General features: G+C 42.3%; 1 protein-coding gene across 1 annotated transcript in view; it reads left to right on the forward strand.

Moving 5' to 3' along the window:
- Positions 1 to 14963, forward strand: part of LOC126260563 (solute carrier family 2, facilitated glucose transporter member 6-like) — a 107970-nt gene extending 93007 nt beyond the window's left edge. Inside the window, exons 4-5 of the mRNA XM_049957897.1 lie at positions 888 to 1088; positions 14637 to 14963. Coding sequence (XP_049813854.1) covers positions 888 to 1088; positions 14637 to 14963 — 528 coding nt within the window. The remainder of the gene's footprint in view (positions 1 to 887; positions 1089 to 14636) is intronic.
- Positions 14964 to 16046: the final 1083 nt, after the last annotated feature.

Consider the following 16046-nt stretch of genomic DNA (forward strand, 5'->3'; position numbering starts at 1 on the left):
GACACACATGCTAGGAATGACATGGCGTTTTATTAGACCAACAAAAAAAGTTCACAAAATGTCCGACGGATGGCGCTGGACAGCAATACGTCTGTAACTGCTACCGTGACGGGTGAGAGGTACGCCGATATGTTACAGAATCGCATCATCCCCAGCCTGGCTGATAAACACCTGCTGGAACGTACGATATTTATGCAGGATGGCGCTCCACCCCATATTGCTAGACGCGTGAAAGATATCTTGCGCGCGTCGTTTGGTGATGATCGTGTGCTCAGCCGCCGCTTTCGTCATGCTTGGCCTCTCAAGTCCCCAGATCTCAGTCCGTGCGATTATTGACTTGGGGTGACATGAAGTCGCAAGTGTATCGTGATCGACCGACATCTCTAGGGATGCTGAAAGACAACATGCGACCCCAATGAGTCACCATAACTCCGGACATGCTTTACAGTGCTGTTCAAAACATTATTCCTCGACTACAGCTATTGTTGAGGAATTATGGTGGACATATTGAGCATTTCCTCTAAAGAACATCATCTTGGCTTTGTCTTACTTTGTTATGCTGATTATTGCTATTCTGATCAGATGAAGCGCCATCTGCCGGACATTTTTGAACTTTTGTATTTTTTTGGTTCTAATAAAACCTCATGTCATTCCAAGCATGTGTGTCAATTTGTACCTCTCTATCTACATTATTCCGTGATTTATTCAGTTTTCAAATTTATACTGATTTTTGGATCACCCAGTAGATATAGATGTAGAATTCGTAACGGGCAGCACGAAACCAGTCAGGACCATGATGACTTAAAAAAATAAAAGAAAATGTGGCCTGGTACTTGTGATCAGATGTTGTGTAATTTTGGGGAATGATATTGTGTTTTCCTGCTAAGAACACGGGTGGACAACCACGAAATGCACTGCTGCAGGTGTCTCTGGCTGTCTCTGCGCTGGTGGCACTGTGCGGCTGCGACCCACTGCTGTCGTCCTCGACCAGCTTCCTGGAGGACAGCGGCAGCCCGCTGGACCCCGGTCAGTCCGCGGCGGCGACGAGCGCCGTGCGGGCGGCGTCGGCCTGCGCCTGCCTGCTGCTGGTGGAGCGGCTGGGCCGGCGGCCGCTGCTGCTGCTCTCCTTCGGCGGCTGTGCCCTCTCCTCTGCGGCAATCGGCATCTACTTCTACCTCAAAACATACGGCAACCCGCAAGCCGTGGCCAGCAACTACTGGCTGCCTCTGACGAGCCTTCTTCTCTTTTGCGTGAGATAACTGCTTGTGAAATCGTTGTTGTTGTTGTGGTCTTCAGTACTGAGACTGGTTCGATGCAGCCCTCCATGCTACTCTATCCTGTGCAAACTGCTTCATCTCCTAGTACTTACTGCAGACTACATCCTTCTAAATCTGCTTAGTGTATTCATCTCTTGGCCTCTTTATACGATTTTTACCCTCCACGCTGCCCTCCGATGCTAAATTTGTGATCCCTTGATGCCTCAGAACATGTCCTACCAACCGGTCCTTTCTTCTTGTCAAGTTGTGCCACAAACTCCCCTTCTCCCCAGTTCTATTCAATACCTCCTCATTAGTTATGTGATCTACCCATCTAATCTTCAGCATTCTTCTGTAGCACCACATTTCGAAAGCTTCTATTCTCTTCTTGTCCAAACTATTTATCGTCCGTATTTCACTTCCATACATGGCTACACTCCAAACAAATACTTTCAGAAACGACTTCCTGACACTTAAATCTATACCCGATGTTAACAAATTTCTCTTCCTCGGAAACGCTTTCCCTGCCATTGCCAGTCTACATTTTATATCCTCTCTACTTCGACCATCATCAGTTATTGTGCTCCCCAAATAGCAAAACTCCTTTACTACTTCAGGTGTCTCATTTTGTAATCTAATTCCCTCAGCATCACCCGACTTAATTCGACTACATTCCATTATCCTCGTTTTGCTTTTGTTGACGTTCATCTTATATCCTCCTTTCAAGACACTGTCCATTCTGTTTAACTGCTCTTCCAAGTCCTTTGCTGTCTAAGACAGAATTACAATGTCATCGGCGAACATCAAAGTTTTTATTTCTTCTCCATGGGTTTTAATACCAACTCCGAACTTTTCTTTTGTTTCCTTTACTGCTTGCTCAATATACAGATTGAATAGCAACGGGGAGAGGCTATAACCCTGTCTCACTCCCTTCTCAACCACTGCTTCCCTTTCATGTCCCTCGACTCTTATAACTGGCATCTGCTTTTTGTACAATTTGTAAATATCCTTTCGCTCCCTGTATTTTACCCCTGCCACCTCCACAATTTGAAAGAGAGTATTCCAGTCAACAATGTCAAAAGCTTTCTCTAAGTCTACAAATGCTAGAAATGTAGGTTTGCCTATCTTCTAAGATACGTCGTAACGTCAGTATTGCCTTACGTGTTCCAACATTTCTACGGAATCCAAACTGATCTTCCCCGAGGTCGGCTTCTACCAGTTTTTCCATTCGTCTGTAAAGAATTCACGTTAATAATTTGCAGCTGTGACTTATTAAACTGATAATTCGGTAATTTTCACATCTGTCAACAGCTCATTTCTTTGGGATTGGAAATATTATATTCTTCTTGAAGTCTGAGGGTATTTCACCGGATTCATGCATCTTGCTCACCAGATGGTACAGTTTTGTCATGACTGGCTCTCCCAAGGCCGTCAGTAGTTCTAATGGAATATTGTCTACTTCCAGGGCCTTGTTTCGACTCGGGTCTTTCAGTGCTCTGTCACTATCGCATCTCCCATTTCATCTTCATATAAATCCTCTTACATTTCCATAATATTATACTGAAGTACATCGCCCGTCTATAGACCCTCTATATACTCCTTCCACCTTTCTGCTTTCCCTTCTTTGCTTAGAACTGGGCTTCCATCTGAGCTCTTGATATTCATACAAGTGGTTCTCTTTTCTTCAAAGGTCTCTTTAATTTTCCTGTGTGCAGTATCTATCTTACCCATAGTGATGTAATCCTCTACATTCTACATCTTTACATCTGTCCTCTAGCCATCCCTGCTTAGTCATTTTACATTTCCTGTCGATCTCTTTTTTGAGACGTTTGTATTCCCTTTTGCATGGTTCATTTACTGCATTTTTATATTTTCTCCTTTCATCAATTAAATTCAATATTTCTTCTGTTACCCAATGACCTCATGTGAAATCAGCCTCTAGAAATCTGTGTACATACGTATATCACCACACATATTCGCGCATATCCGAGGTAATACATTGTGGTTCATAAAATAAAGGGAGTCATATGCACTGGGTAGTAGACTTCGAGGACGGGCAGCAAGATAAGGAGGGTATTCGGCATGAAATGCAACCTAGGTCGGTCTTCTTCAAGTTGTGACTGCGTCAGTATCTTTGATTTTGTAAATCGCATCTCAAAGATCTTGTTATGACACACGATGGGACAAAAGATCGAACAAACTAGGCCAAAGGTATTCTATTACCCATCAACTGATCCAAAACTGGTTCAAATGGCTCTGAGCACTATGGGACTTAACATACGGTTTCAGACTGAAGCGCCTAGAACCGCTCGGCCACTCCAGCCGACTCAACTGATCCAAATAGTCCCTTTTCTATTGTTCTCGTACATATCAACATGACATAACGTACTTAACCATTTCACTGCCAATATTTTTTGGAGGGAAAGACAGTTACATGTGGTTATTTTACACTACGGTACACTGAGATAACGATACGCAAATATACACTACTGGCCATTAAAATTGCTACACCAAGAAGAAATGCAGATGATAAACGGGTATTCATTGGACAAATATATTATACTATGACTGACATGTGATTACATTTTCACGCAATTTGGGTGCACAGATCCTGAGAAATCAGTACCCAGAACAACCAACTCTGGCCATAATAACGGCCTTGATACGCCTGGGCATTGAGTCAAACAGAGCTTGGATGGCGTGTACAGGTACAGCTGCCCATGCAGCTTCGACACGGTACCACAGTTCATGAAGAGTAGTGACTGGCGTATTGTGACGAGCCAGTTGCTCGGCCACCATTTTTCAGTTGGTGAGAGATCTGGAGAATGTGCTTACCAGGGCAGCAGTCGAAAATTTTCTGTATCCAGAAAGGCCCGTACAGGACCTGCAACATGGGGTCGTGCATTATCCTGCTCAAATGTAGGGTTTCGCGGGGATCCAATGAGGGGTAGGGCCACGGATCGTAAACCATCTGAAACGTAACTTCCACTGTTCAAAGCGCCTTCAATGCGAACAAGAGGTGACCGAGACGTGTAACCAATGGCACCCCATACCATCACGCCGGGTGATACGCCAGTATGGCGATGATGGGGACTCATTCTAATGTGCGTTCACCGCGATGTCGCCAAACACGGATGCGACCAGCATGATGCTATAAACAGAACCTGGATTCATCCGGAAAAATAACGTTTTGCCATTCGTGCACCCAGGTTCGTCGTTGAGTACACCATCGCAGGCGCTCCTGTCTGTGATGTAGCGTCAAGGGTAACCGCAGCCATCGTCTCCGAGCTGTAAGCCTATGCTGCTGCAAACGTCGTCGAACTGTTCGTGCAGATGGTTGTTGTCTTGCAAACGTCCCCATCTGTTGACTCAGGGATCGAGACGTGGCTGTATGATCCTTTACAGCCATGCGGATAAGATGCCTGTCGTCTCGACTGCTAGTGATACGAGCCGTTGGGATCCCGCACGGCGTTCCGTATTATCTCCTGAACCCACCTATTCCATATTCTGCTAACAGTCATTGGATCTCGACCAACGCGTGCAGCAACGTCACGATACGATAAACCGTAATCGCGATAGGCTACAATCCGACTTTTATCAAAGACGGAAACGTGATGGCACCCATTTCTCTTCCTTACACGAGGCATCACAACAACGTTTCACCTGGCAACGCCGGTCAACTGCTGTTTGTGCATGAGAAATCGGTTGGAAACTTTCCTCATATCAACACGTTGTAGGTGTCGCCACCGGCGCCAACCTTGTCTGAATGCTCTGAAAAGCTAATCATTTGCATATCACAGCATCTTCTTCCTGTCGGTTAAATTTCGCGTCTGTAGCTCGTCATCTTCGTGGTGTAACAATTTTAATGGTCAGTAGTGTACAAATGGTGGTAGTTTCGCGTACGAAATGTAACAAACCCCAGCGCATTGGCGGAGCTGTCACTTGTCATGCGGTGATTCAAGTGAAACGATTTGCGACGTGATTATAACCACAAATCGGGAATCAACAGAATTTCAACGCTGTATGGTAGTAGGAGCTAGGCGAATGGGACATTTTATTTCGAAAATCATTGGGGAATCCGACACTCGGAAATCCGCAGTGTCAAGAGTGTGCCGAGAATATCGAACTTCAGGCGTTACTTCTCACTACGGACAACACAGTGACCGACGGCCTTCAGTTAACGACCGAGAGCATCGACTTTTGCGTAGAGTTGTCACTGCTAATAGACAAACAACCCTGCGTGAAATAATCGCAGAAATCGATGTGGGACGTACGACAAACATATCCTTTAGGACAGAGCGGCGAAATTTGGCGTTACTGGGCTATGCCAGCGGACGATCGATCCCAGTTTCTTTGCTAACAGGACTACATCGCCTGCATCGCTTCTTGATTTCTAGAAAACTGGGGCCTTGTAAGATGAATCCCTCTTTCAGTTGGTATGAGCTGATGGTAGGGTTCGAGTTTGACGCAGACTCCACTAAGTGATGGACCCAAATTGTCACCAAGGCGCTGTGCAAGCCGCGCGGGGTAGCCGCCTTGCCACGGTTAGCGCTGGCTCCTCCCGTCGGAGGTTTGAGTCCTCCCTTGAGCATGGGCGTGTGTTGTCCTTAGCATAAGTTAGTTTAAGTTAGATTAAGTAGTGTGTAAGCCTAGCTACCGATGACCTCAGCAGTTTGGTCCCTTTGAACTAAGCACAAACTTTCATGACAATATATTTTCGGAGTGAAATATATAAATTTTTGGTTAGTTTAACTATTTTCGTAGTCTGAGGTAACAACATGAAGAAAATATTTCCTGTCATGTCGTTTTTGTAACACGGGAAGCCAAGGGTCATACATCGTTACTCGTAGGTACCTTCAAGATTTCAAAGGGAAACTGCGTCAAAACTACAAAATATGCAGAAAAATTACGTGTATCAGAAGACAGAGTAGTTCTCCAAGTTTGTAAGTCACATTACATGTGCTCAATGTGGGCACCGCTCGGACTGGGGCAGACATGAGTATGTGCATGCAGTCATTGACACCATTTGTCTGGGAAGCCATGACAGCAGCTCACTTCACAAATCTGATGAGTCTGTTACCTATCTTCAAACGCGAATTAATACGATGCGACAGTACAGGTCAGAATGTTAACAGTGAACCTTGAAGAATGCTGCAAAGAATTAGCAGCCTATCTGTTACTAGTGGAAAATTGGTACATAACAATAACATGGACTGATTTTCTGATACACTATCTTCGGACGCTTACATCGCAATGGCAGTGAAAGGATGAAGGAGTGCAGGGAACGACCATCAACCAGCCACACCTATGAAAACGTGGCTCATGTGGCTGATTTGTTGATTCTGACAGTCGAAGAGTCTTAGGCACTGAACCTTCAAAATCCTCTGTGCATACCATCATTAAAAGAGATCTCAACATGGAAAAAGTGAGCGCGAAGCTGGTCCCCTAAGTGTTGACAGACGGTCAAAGAAGAAGGCAAAGACGAACAAATCAAAAACGATGACAATGTTTCATGTCTTTTCCAGACTTGGTTCCGGAAGAGTCCTTTTTGTTTCCGGAGTTTCAGACTGCTTTCCTTGACACTATCGACGGCAATGAGGTGGTCAAGGCTACCGTGACGACCGCTCTTTACGCGAGGTTTCGAAGATTTCTAAATATTTGCAACTGTATCTCGATTATCTTCTTTGGTTTATTTTATCAACGTGCCCTGCATTCGTTTTGCGGAAGATAGTTTTCTACAAAGCAGTTATGTCTGTTGTATTCACAATACTATTTTTTAGTGTCGATATTATAATTTTACTTATTCTTGCACTACAAGCGATCTACACTAATGACATAGCTATTCGTGACGTAATGCCGCTATATTGCCTATAACGCGCCGCGTCTTGGGGATGGTTGTTGTATCTGTAAGGGTAAAAGGGAGATCCCTATAGTTACGCACACATCCTGCTTCTGTCGTACCAGCAACTTCTTACGTCTCAGTATTTCTCTTTAGATTACCTTAACACAGTTCACTTAGGTGACTACCGAAAGCAGCCGCAAATTACAAGAAGCCTGTTCTATGTCATTCCATCCATCAGAATGTTCGATTTGTGCTATTTATGTATCATGATCGACATACATGATATTCTATATAAAATCAGTGAAGCTACCGACATTTCTCTTAAACTGCTTTCACAAATATAGAATGAAAATCTTATTATATTGAGAAGTGTAGCACGTTAACATAACGGTATATTTGAAAAAGGCTATAGCTTGCGAGTTACAACAGCTTATAACGCAACTTAATTTGACTTCCCGGGTTCTCGCTTCCCGCGCCCGGGTTCCCGGGTTCGATTCCCGGCGGGGTCAGGTATTTTCTCTGCCTCGTGATGACTGGGTGTTGTGTGATGTCCTTACGTTAGTTAGGCTTAAGTAGTTCTAAGTTCTAGGGGACTGATGACCATAGATGTTAAGTCCCATAGTGCTCAGAGCCATTTGAACCATTTGACTTCCCGGTGCTGTGAAAATATTCTGGAAAAAAATTTCAGAATTTTTTTTCAGTAATTACAACAGGATGTTGTAACTTAAGCAGTAAATCAGGACTATAACACATGCAACTACAATGTTACAATAGTATGCCTCAGCGTTTTAAGCTATCGTAGCATTAAATACGAGTTCCGACTTCAGTAGACATAAATTTGTGCCAGGCATCAAGACTCCTTTGTACGGAATCAGTTAATGTAATTTACAATGTTTTAAAATCAGTTGCTATTGATAAAACACTTGAGGATGCAGAGGCGGAAAAGAGACATGCGGATGCAATAACGAAGAGGACAGCATTTCTCTTCTCCGCGATGTTCTCTGCTCGTCTGATATTTGACAGATCAGTGTTAGGTATACTAGGCCCATTGCTTGAGAGGAAAACTGTGAGAGTCTTGAAAGGGAGATTTATTTCTTTAACTCAGTAACAACGGTTGAGCAAATGGTACCACAATCAGTTCAGACTTCTTAGGACGTCATCATAAGATATGCCAGAAAAAAAAAAAGAAAAGAAAAAGGTGTTCAGTAACATACAGGGCTCCTTGAAGTAAGAAAAAGAAAGTTACCACAGAGGTACCGGTTGTTGTTGTTGTTGTTGTTGTTGTGGTCTTGAGTTCTGAGAATGGGTTGATGCAGCTTTCCATGCTACTCTATCCTGTGCAAGCTTCTTCATCTCCCAGTACCTAATGCAATACACATCCTTCTGAACCTGCCTGATGTATTCATCTCTTGGTCTCCCTCTACGATTTTTACCCTCCACACTGCCCTCCTATACTAAATTGGTGATCCCTTGATGCTTCAGAACATGTCCTACCAACCGATCCCTCCTTCTAGTCAAGTTGTGCCATGAACTACTCTTCTCCCCAATTCTATTCAACACCTCCTCATTAGTTATGTGATCAACCCATCTAATCTTCAGCATTCTTCTGTAGCACCACATTTCGAAAGCTTCTATTCTCTTCTTGTCCAAACTATTTATAGTCCATGTTTCATTTCCATACATAGCTACACTCCATACAAATACTTTCAGAAACGACTTCCTGACACTTAAATCTATACTCGATGTAACAAATTTCTCTTCTTGAGAAACGCTTTCCTTGCCATTGCCAGTCTACATTTTATATCTTCTCTACTTCGACCATCCTCAGTTATTTTGCTCCCCAAATAGCAAAACTCCTTTACTACTTTAAGTGTCTCATTTCCTAATCTAATCCCCTCAGCATCACCCGATTTAATTCGACTACATCCATTATCCTCGTTTTGCTTTTGTTGATGTTCATCTTATATCCTCCTTTCAAGACACTGTCCATTCTGTTCAACTGCTCTTCCAAGTCCTTTGCTGTCTAAGACAGAATTACAATATCATCGGCGAACATCAAAGTTTTTATTTCTTCTCCATGGGTTTTAATACCAACTCCGAACTTTTCTTTTGTTTCCTTTACTGCTTGCTCAATATACAGATTGAATAGCAACGGGGAGAGGCTATAACCCTGTCTCACTCCCTTCTCAACCACTGCTTCCCTTTCATGTCCCTCGACTCTTATAACTGGCATCTGCTTTTTGTACAATTTGTAAATATCCTTTCGCTCCCTGTATTTTACGCCTGCCACCTCCACAATTTGAAAGAGAGTATTCCAGTCAACATTGTCAAAAGCTTTCTCTAAATCTACAAATGCTACAAACGTAGGTTTGCCTTTCCTTAGTCTTTCTTCTAAGATACGTCGTAACGTCAGTATTGCCTTACATGTCCCAACATTTCTACGGAATCCAAACTGATCTTCCCTGAGGCCGGCTTCTACCAGTTTTTCCATTCGCCTGTAAAGAATTCACGTTAATATTTTGCAGCTGTGACTTATTAAACTGATAATTCGGTAATTTTCACATCTGTCAACAGCTCATTTCTTTGGGATTGGAAATATTATATTCTTCTTGAAATCTGAGGGTATTTCGCCGGATTCATGCATCTTGCTCACCAGATGGTAGAGTTTTGTCATGACTGGCTCTCCCAAGGCCGTCAGTAGTTCTAATGGAATATTGTCTACTCCCAGGGCCCTGTTTCGACTCAGGTCTTTCAGTGCTCTGTCAGTATCGTATCTCCCATTTCATCTTCATATACATCCGCTTCCATTTCCATAATATTGTCCTCAAGTACATCGCCCTTGAATAGACCCTCTATATACTCCTTCCACCTTTCTGCTTTCCCTTCTTTGCTTAGAACTGAGTTTCCATCAGAGGTCTTGATATTCATAGAAGTCGTTCTCTTTTCTCCAAATGTGTCTTTAATTTTCCTGTAAGCAGTATTTACCTGACCACTAGTGAGATAAGCCTCTACATCCTTACATTTGTCCTCTAGCCATCTCTGCTTAGCCATTTTGCACTTCCTGTCCATCTCATTTTTCAGACGTTTGTATTGGTTTTTGCCTGCTTCCTTCACTGCATTTTTATATTTTCTCCTTTCATAAGTTAAATTAATAAATTCTGTTACCCAAGGATTTCTACTAGCCCTCTTCGTTTTACCTACTTGATCCTCCGCTGCCTTGACTACTTCATTCCTCACAGCTACCCATTCTTCTTATACTGTATTTCTTTCCCCCATTCCTATCAATTGTTCCCTTAAGCTCTCCCTGAAACTCTGTACAACCTCTGGTTTAGTTAGTTTGTCCAGGTCCCATCTCCTTAAATTCCCACCTTTTTGTAGTTTCTTCCGTTTTAATCTACAGTTCATAACCAATACGGTGGTCAGAGTCCACATCTGCTCCTGGAAATTTTTTACAATTGAAAACCTGGATCCTAAATCTCCGTCTTACCATTATATAATATATCTGAAATCTGTCATTATCTCCAGGCTTCTTCCATGTGCACAACCTTCTTTTATGAATCTTGAATCAAGTTTTAGCTATGATTAAGTTGTGCTCTGTGCAAAATTCCACCTGGCGGCTTCCTCTTTCATTTCTTACCCCCAATCCATATTTACCTACTACGTTTCCTTCTCTCCCTCTTCCTACTACAGAATTCCAGTCACCCATTACTATTAAATTTTCGCCCCCCTTCACTATCTGAATAATTTCTTTTATTTCATCATACATTTCTTCAATTTCTTCTTCATCTGCAGAGCTAGTTGGCATATAAACTTGTACTACTGTAGTAGGCGTGGGCTTCGTGTCTATCTTGGCCACTATAATACGTTCACTATGCTGTTTGTAGTAGCTTACCCGCACTCCTATTATTTTATTCGTTATTAAACCTACTCCTGCATTACCCCTATCTGATTTTGTATTTACAACCCTGTATTCGCCTGACCAGAAGTCTTGTTCCTCCTGCCACCGAACTTCACTAATTCAACTATATCTAACTTTAACCTATCCATTTCCCTTTTTAAATTTTCTAACCTACCTGCTCGATTAAGGGATCTGCCATTCCACGCTCCGATCCGTAGAACGCCAGTTTTCTTTCTCCTGATAACGACGTCCTCTTGAGTAGTCCCCGCCCGGAGATCCGAATGGGGGACTAATTTCCGTCCGGAATATTTTACCCAAGAGGACGCCATCATCATTTAACCATACAGTAAAGCTGCATGCACTCGGGAAAAATTACGCCTGTAGTTTCCCCTTGCTTTCAGCCGTTCGCAGTACCAGCACAACGAGGCCGTTTTGGTTAGTGTTACAAGGCCATATCAGTCAATCATCCAGACTGTTGCCCCTGCAATTACTGAAAAGTCTGCTGTCCCTCTTCAAGAACCATAGGTTTGTCTGGCCCCTCAACAGATACCCCTCCGTTGTGGTTGCACCTACGGTACGGCTATCTGTGTCGTTGAGGGATGCAAGCCTCCCCACCACTATCGGCAAGGTCCATGGTTCAGGTTCAGGGGGGGGGGGGGGGAGGTACCGGTAATAACACAAAACCTAACATAAGCGATGCAGATTCTTAAGTATAAGAAAATTACTGAACAGAAATCCCAAAAGAATAAAAAAGCCCAAGAAAAACAACTCATCTCTTAGATAAGCAAAACCTTCGTGAAAAACATCACAAGGAACTTATATAAGACTTCATAAAAAAAATCAAATAGAGTCTACTGACAAGACAAAAATAAAAATATTGCCCTGAGCAATTGGACTGGTTGAAGAATATTGGCGGAATATTTCAGAAGCCGCCTCAATAGTGATGAACTCACAGAAAATTGGAATTTAGCTCCTCTGCAACAACAAACCCTAACTCTGAACCTCCCACTACTGACAAACACAAAAACTGTAAGACCTCGGGAGAAATCATCCTAGAACTTGAACTTGAAATGTCAACTAAAATGCCATAGTTTCTCTCCAAAATATTTTTGAAGACCTCTGGGTAAATTAAAGAGTATAGATGAATGGGAATTGGTACTCAAGCACCCACTCCACAATAAAGGCTCCAAACAGAGATCAAGAACTACAGAGGGCTCTCACGGGCACATGCAACATACAAGATATTTTCTAAAGTTTGACTTAACTGATCAGAGCCACAAACGTGCTATAAATTTCAATAATACCGGACGGGATTAAGGAAAGGAAGATCAGCCCGGAACAAAAATCCCAAACTTCATAACACCATGGCGTACCAGAAATTAAGAACAAAATCATATGTTGTCACTTCCATTGGCTTTCGAAAAATACAAGGCCAAATAGGGTGGAAATGCCTCACTAACAGTTTGAAAGAACTAAATCTAGACAAGATAACCACAAACATAATCATATAAGCTGTTTTCAACACATACACAAGTTACCTTTATGGAAGTACTCTTTGACTGTTTTGAGGTAAAAAAAAATAGTGTTCGGCAAGGAGATGGACTCTCCCCTCTGCTATTAAACTGTGCCCAAGAGAAAGTACTCACATAGGGCAACATGAAGCTCAATAGTGTAATCCGACTAGGAACAAAAAACAAAGCCACCAGAATCAGTTGCCTAGCGTTTGTAAACGATACGGCCCTAGTAGCCGAGACTTGGAAGAAGTCAAAGAACGGACTCTCGAACTACAAAAACAAGGAAAAAAATTTGGCTCGAAATCTCCTTCCAAAAGACCAAAGTCATAACAAAGATAAAAACCCGCCGAAATGTCTTAAAGTAGGAGAACAAGGAATACAAATTGTATTGAAATCAAATATCTTGAAGAATGGATTTGCTGGAATGCCCTCGAGCAATATGCAGATTTCATGTGGCATTCCAAGTCACCATAAACATGTCCCGCTCATGGACAGCAAAAATAAGACACTATAACACGGTAATCATAACGGAAGCCTTATACGGAGCCAAAACACTGTTCATCACAAACGATGGCCCAGTTGAAAGTCTTGAAATAAAAGAAAGGGAGATATTAAGAAAAATCCTAGGTCCAAATTCCATAAGAACTAACTAATCGACATCAGAAGCGAATCTTTTTACCAAACAAACGAAAAACCACAATGAGAAAAATAATAACCGATTTTTATGGACACGTCCTGGGAAATGACCCAAATAGGGAAACTGGGAAGGCAAGAAAGAGGTGTTCCAATTCAAAATCAAAATAAAACGAAAGATCAAAATCAATAAAAAGAAAGGAAAGCAAGATCAGAAAGAATTTAACAACAGTGGGCTAATATATATAAAAGAACATTAAAAATTGATCGATGTTACGTACCCCAAGGTCGTGTTAAACGAAAGAACGAGAAGGCAGTCCAAGGGAAGTAAATAATGAAATGAAAATAACTCCCTTATGCAACTAGACGAACTTGAATATGTTTCATAGTAATTCACCAAAAGTACGACTGAACTATTTTTAATTATTTTTTCAGTTTTCTGACTGGTTTGATGGTGTCCACCACGAATTCCTCTTCTATGCAAGCCACTTCATTTCAAAGTAGCACTTGCAACCTACATCCTCATTTATTTGCTGGATGGGAGCCTAATCTCTGCAGGCACATAATCCGACCTACATCTCCATTATTAAACACTAGACGGGTATCACACGCAGCTATCTTCACATTAGAGGATACACACTGTTTCTGGACAACGCATCCGTAGAAGGCGATTGTAGCTCTCATTCGTATATTGTAATCCCGCATGTACACATTTTTTCAACAGTTGAGGACTGGCTAGGTATCTGAAAGTTGGGCTTATAAAATTTAAAATAGCAAGTGGCAGGCCATTCTTATAAATCTATGGCTTTCTAATGACTTCTGCCAAAAAAGATATTTATACGATGGTGTGCCGCAGTGGAAGTGCTGAGGATACTCATCTGCAGAACTTCTGTGAAAGTGTATTTCCCACACTGCTTGCACAATATGTACATTCTTCCTGATGGCTTTTTAATGTGTGAAATTCTTTCTGTGCCAATAAATAAGCATCTCTCAGTGGCTTTCGACGTTCTAACTTTTTGCTCTTCATATCTTTCTTTAATTTTCTAAATGCATACGCAGTTGGTTTCAATAGTGTGTCCAAAACATTAACACAAGAAACGGCTAGCTTAAAGAAAGTGTGGATCACAGCGCCAAAATGCGGAGCATGGCAGACGCAGACGGCCGTAGAAGATTTCTTAAAACAAATTTCTATGCAAACTTAGGTTATGCAACTTTGAGTTGTCTTTGTAGAGGCATCAATCCAATAAATTAATAAATAAAAAAAATCAATTTTTTTCGCTACTTTGCCCTACATTGGCTCCTAATGCGATGACCAGTATTTGTCTGGGAAGCTTAAGCCCTCATTGTTTATCGTGACCGTCGTCAAGGTTCGTTCCGATAAGGACCAAATGTGGTAACTGTTCATTTCTGCATTCCTGTGGTGGCAGGTTTAGCCAGCGGGAGCCCCCGTGTGTACCTGCTAAATTAAAAAGAGCCGTATTACTTTGCTGCAGGTGTCCTTCGACATGGGAGGCTACCCGCTGGTGTGGGTGCTGCCAAACGACCTGATGCCGGCGTCAGCGCGGGCCCTGTGCAACTCGTGCGTCTTCGTCGTGAGCTCAGCGCTGGCCTTCACCCTCACTAAGCTGGCTCAAGTCGTCTCAGATGCTGGAGCGCCTTTCGCGCCCTTCTGGGTCTTCACTGCTTGCGCCTTGGCTGGGTTCTCCTTCACATGGTATTTTATTCCCGAAACCAAAGGTCGCTCGCTGATGGATATCTCCTCCGAGATGAACATCAAAGCGCTTGGACGCCCGCCTAACAAACGTTATCACTGTCTCTAGGAACTGCTGAGGCAAATTTAGCTTTTCTTGTACCGAGAGATAGAGAATGACTGCTTCAGAGAAATTAATCCAAGTCAGTGAAGGGAATGACACTACTTTACCTGAAACGGAACCGTCCAACTTTCGGCTACTTTAATAACTTATCCCTGCTAAGATGTTATGGACCCAGGTCACTGCGGAAAATTACGTATGACTGCACCATAGCTGCTCATTTAAAAAAAAAATGATACACACTTGTATACTGATTTCTTCTTTGCATTGAAAGTGATGACGGCGGGTAATTTGCAGCAGGTATTTTTCTAATGTCTTGAATAGCAGTCAGTTGTCCACGGTGGGCTGGATACGGTTCCCACTGCATCATGAGAGAAAACGGTCTGGTTTCAGTAGTAACTGTAACTTTACTCTTATACATCTATGCACATTTTATTCGAGGCAACTTTAGTAACCGGTAAAATAGTAGAGCACATAAAGTATGTCTGCCTGAACCACTGCTGCTAATGCAGTAACAGATGGTGGAATTCATTTAAACTATTATGTGGAAAATGCTAGTGAGTAAAATATTGGTTTCTGGTTGACCTCGATGTACTACATGACACATCGTCCATTTGAATTGTTGTTTGCGTCCCCTAGATTAATTTACTGTAGGCGTCATGTATCAGTTAAAAAGTTCCAATAGATTTCTCGCACGTTCTGAGTAACGAAAAAGAGTAGCGTTTAACCTTTTTCTCTTAACAACTTCATTGCCGTCTAACTTACCGAATACGTTGAAACCTTCCCGTCTCCTCTATACCTCTTTTGTAATTATGCAATAACCGTCGCCTCCATATCTCTTTTGTTAATGATATCATTCCCTTTTACAATAACCTATGTAACCTTCCCTTAGGATTTCTATCTCTTGCTTAATAATAACAAATGAAATCTTCCCTTTGAAATTTATTCTCTTTCTCTTTCTTCGCATACAAATTTAATTGTTGCTTAGTAAAAGTGATTTTCTGATTATTTCGACGAAACATAGAATGTGTCGTCGTCGTCGTGGCCCTCATTCGTTATCTGCAATAACCCAAAACTGTTCCTTACCTTTTT

Source organism: Schistocerca nitens, chromosome 5 (assembly GCF_023898315.1).
Source record: "Schistocerca nitens isolate TAMUIC-IGC-003100 chromosome 5, iqSchNite1.1, whole genome shotgun sequence".
Taxonomy (NCBI): Eukaryota; Metazoa; Arthropoda; class Insecta; order Orthoptera; family Acrididae; genus Schistocerca; species Schistocerca nitens.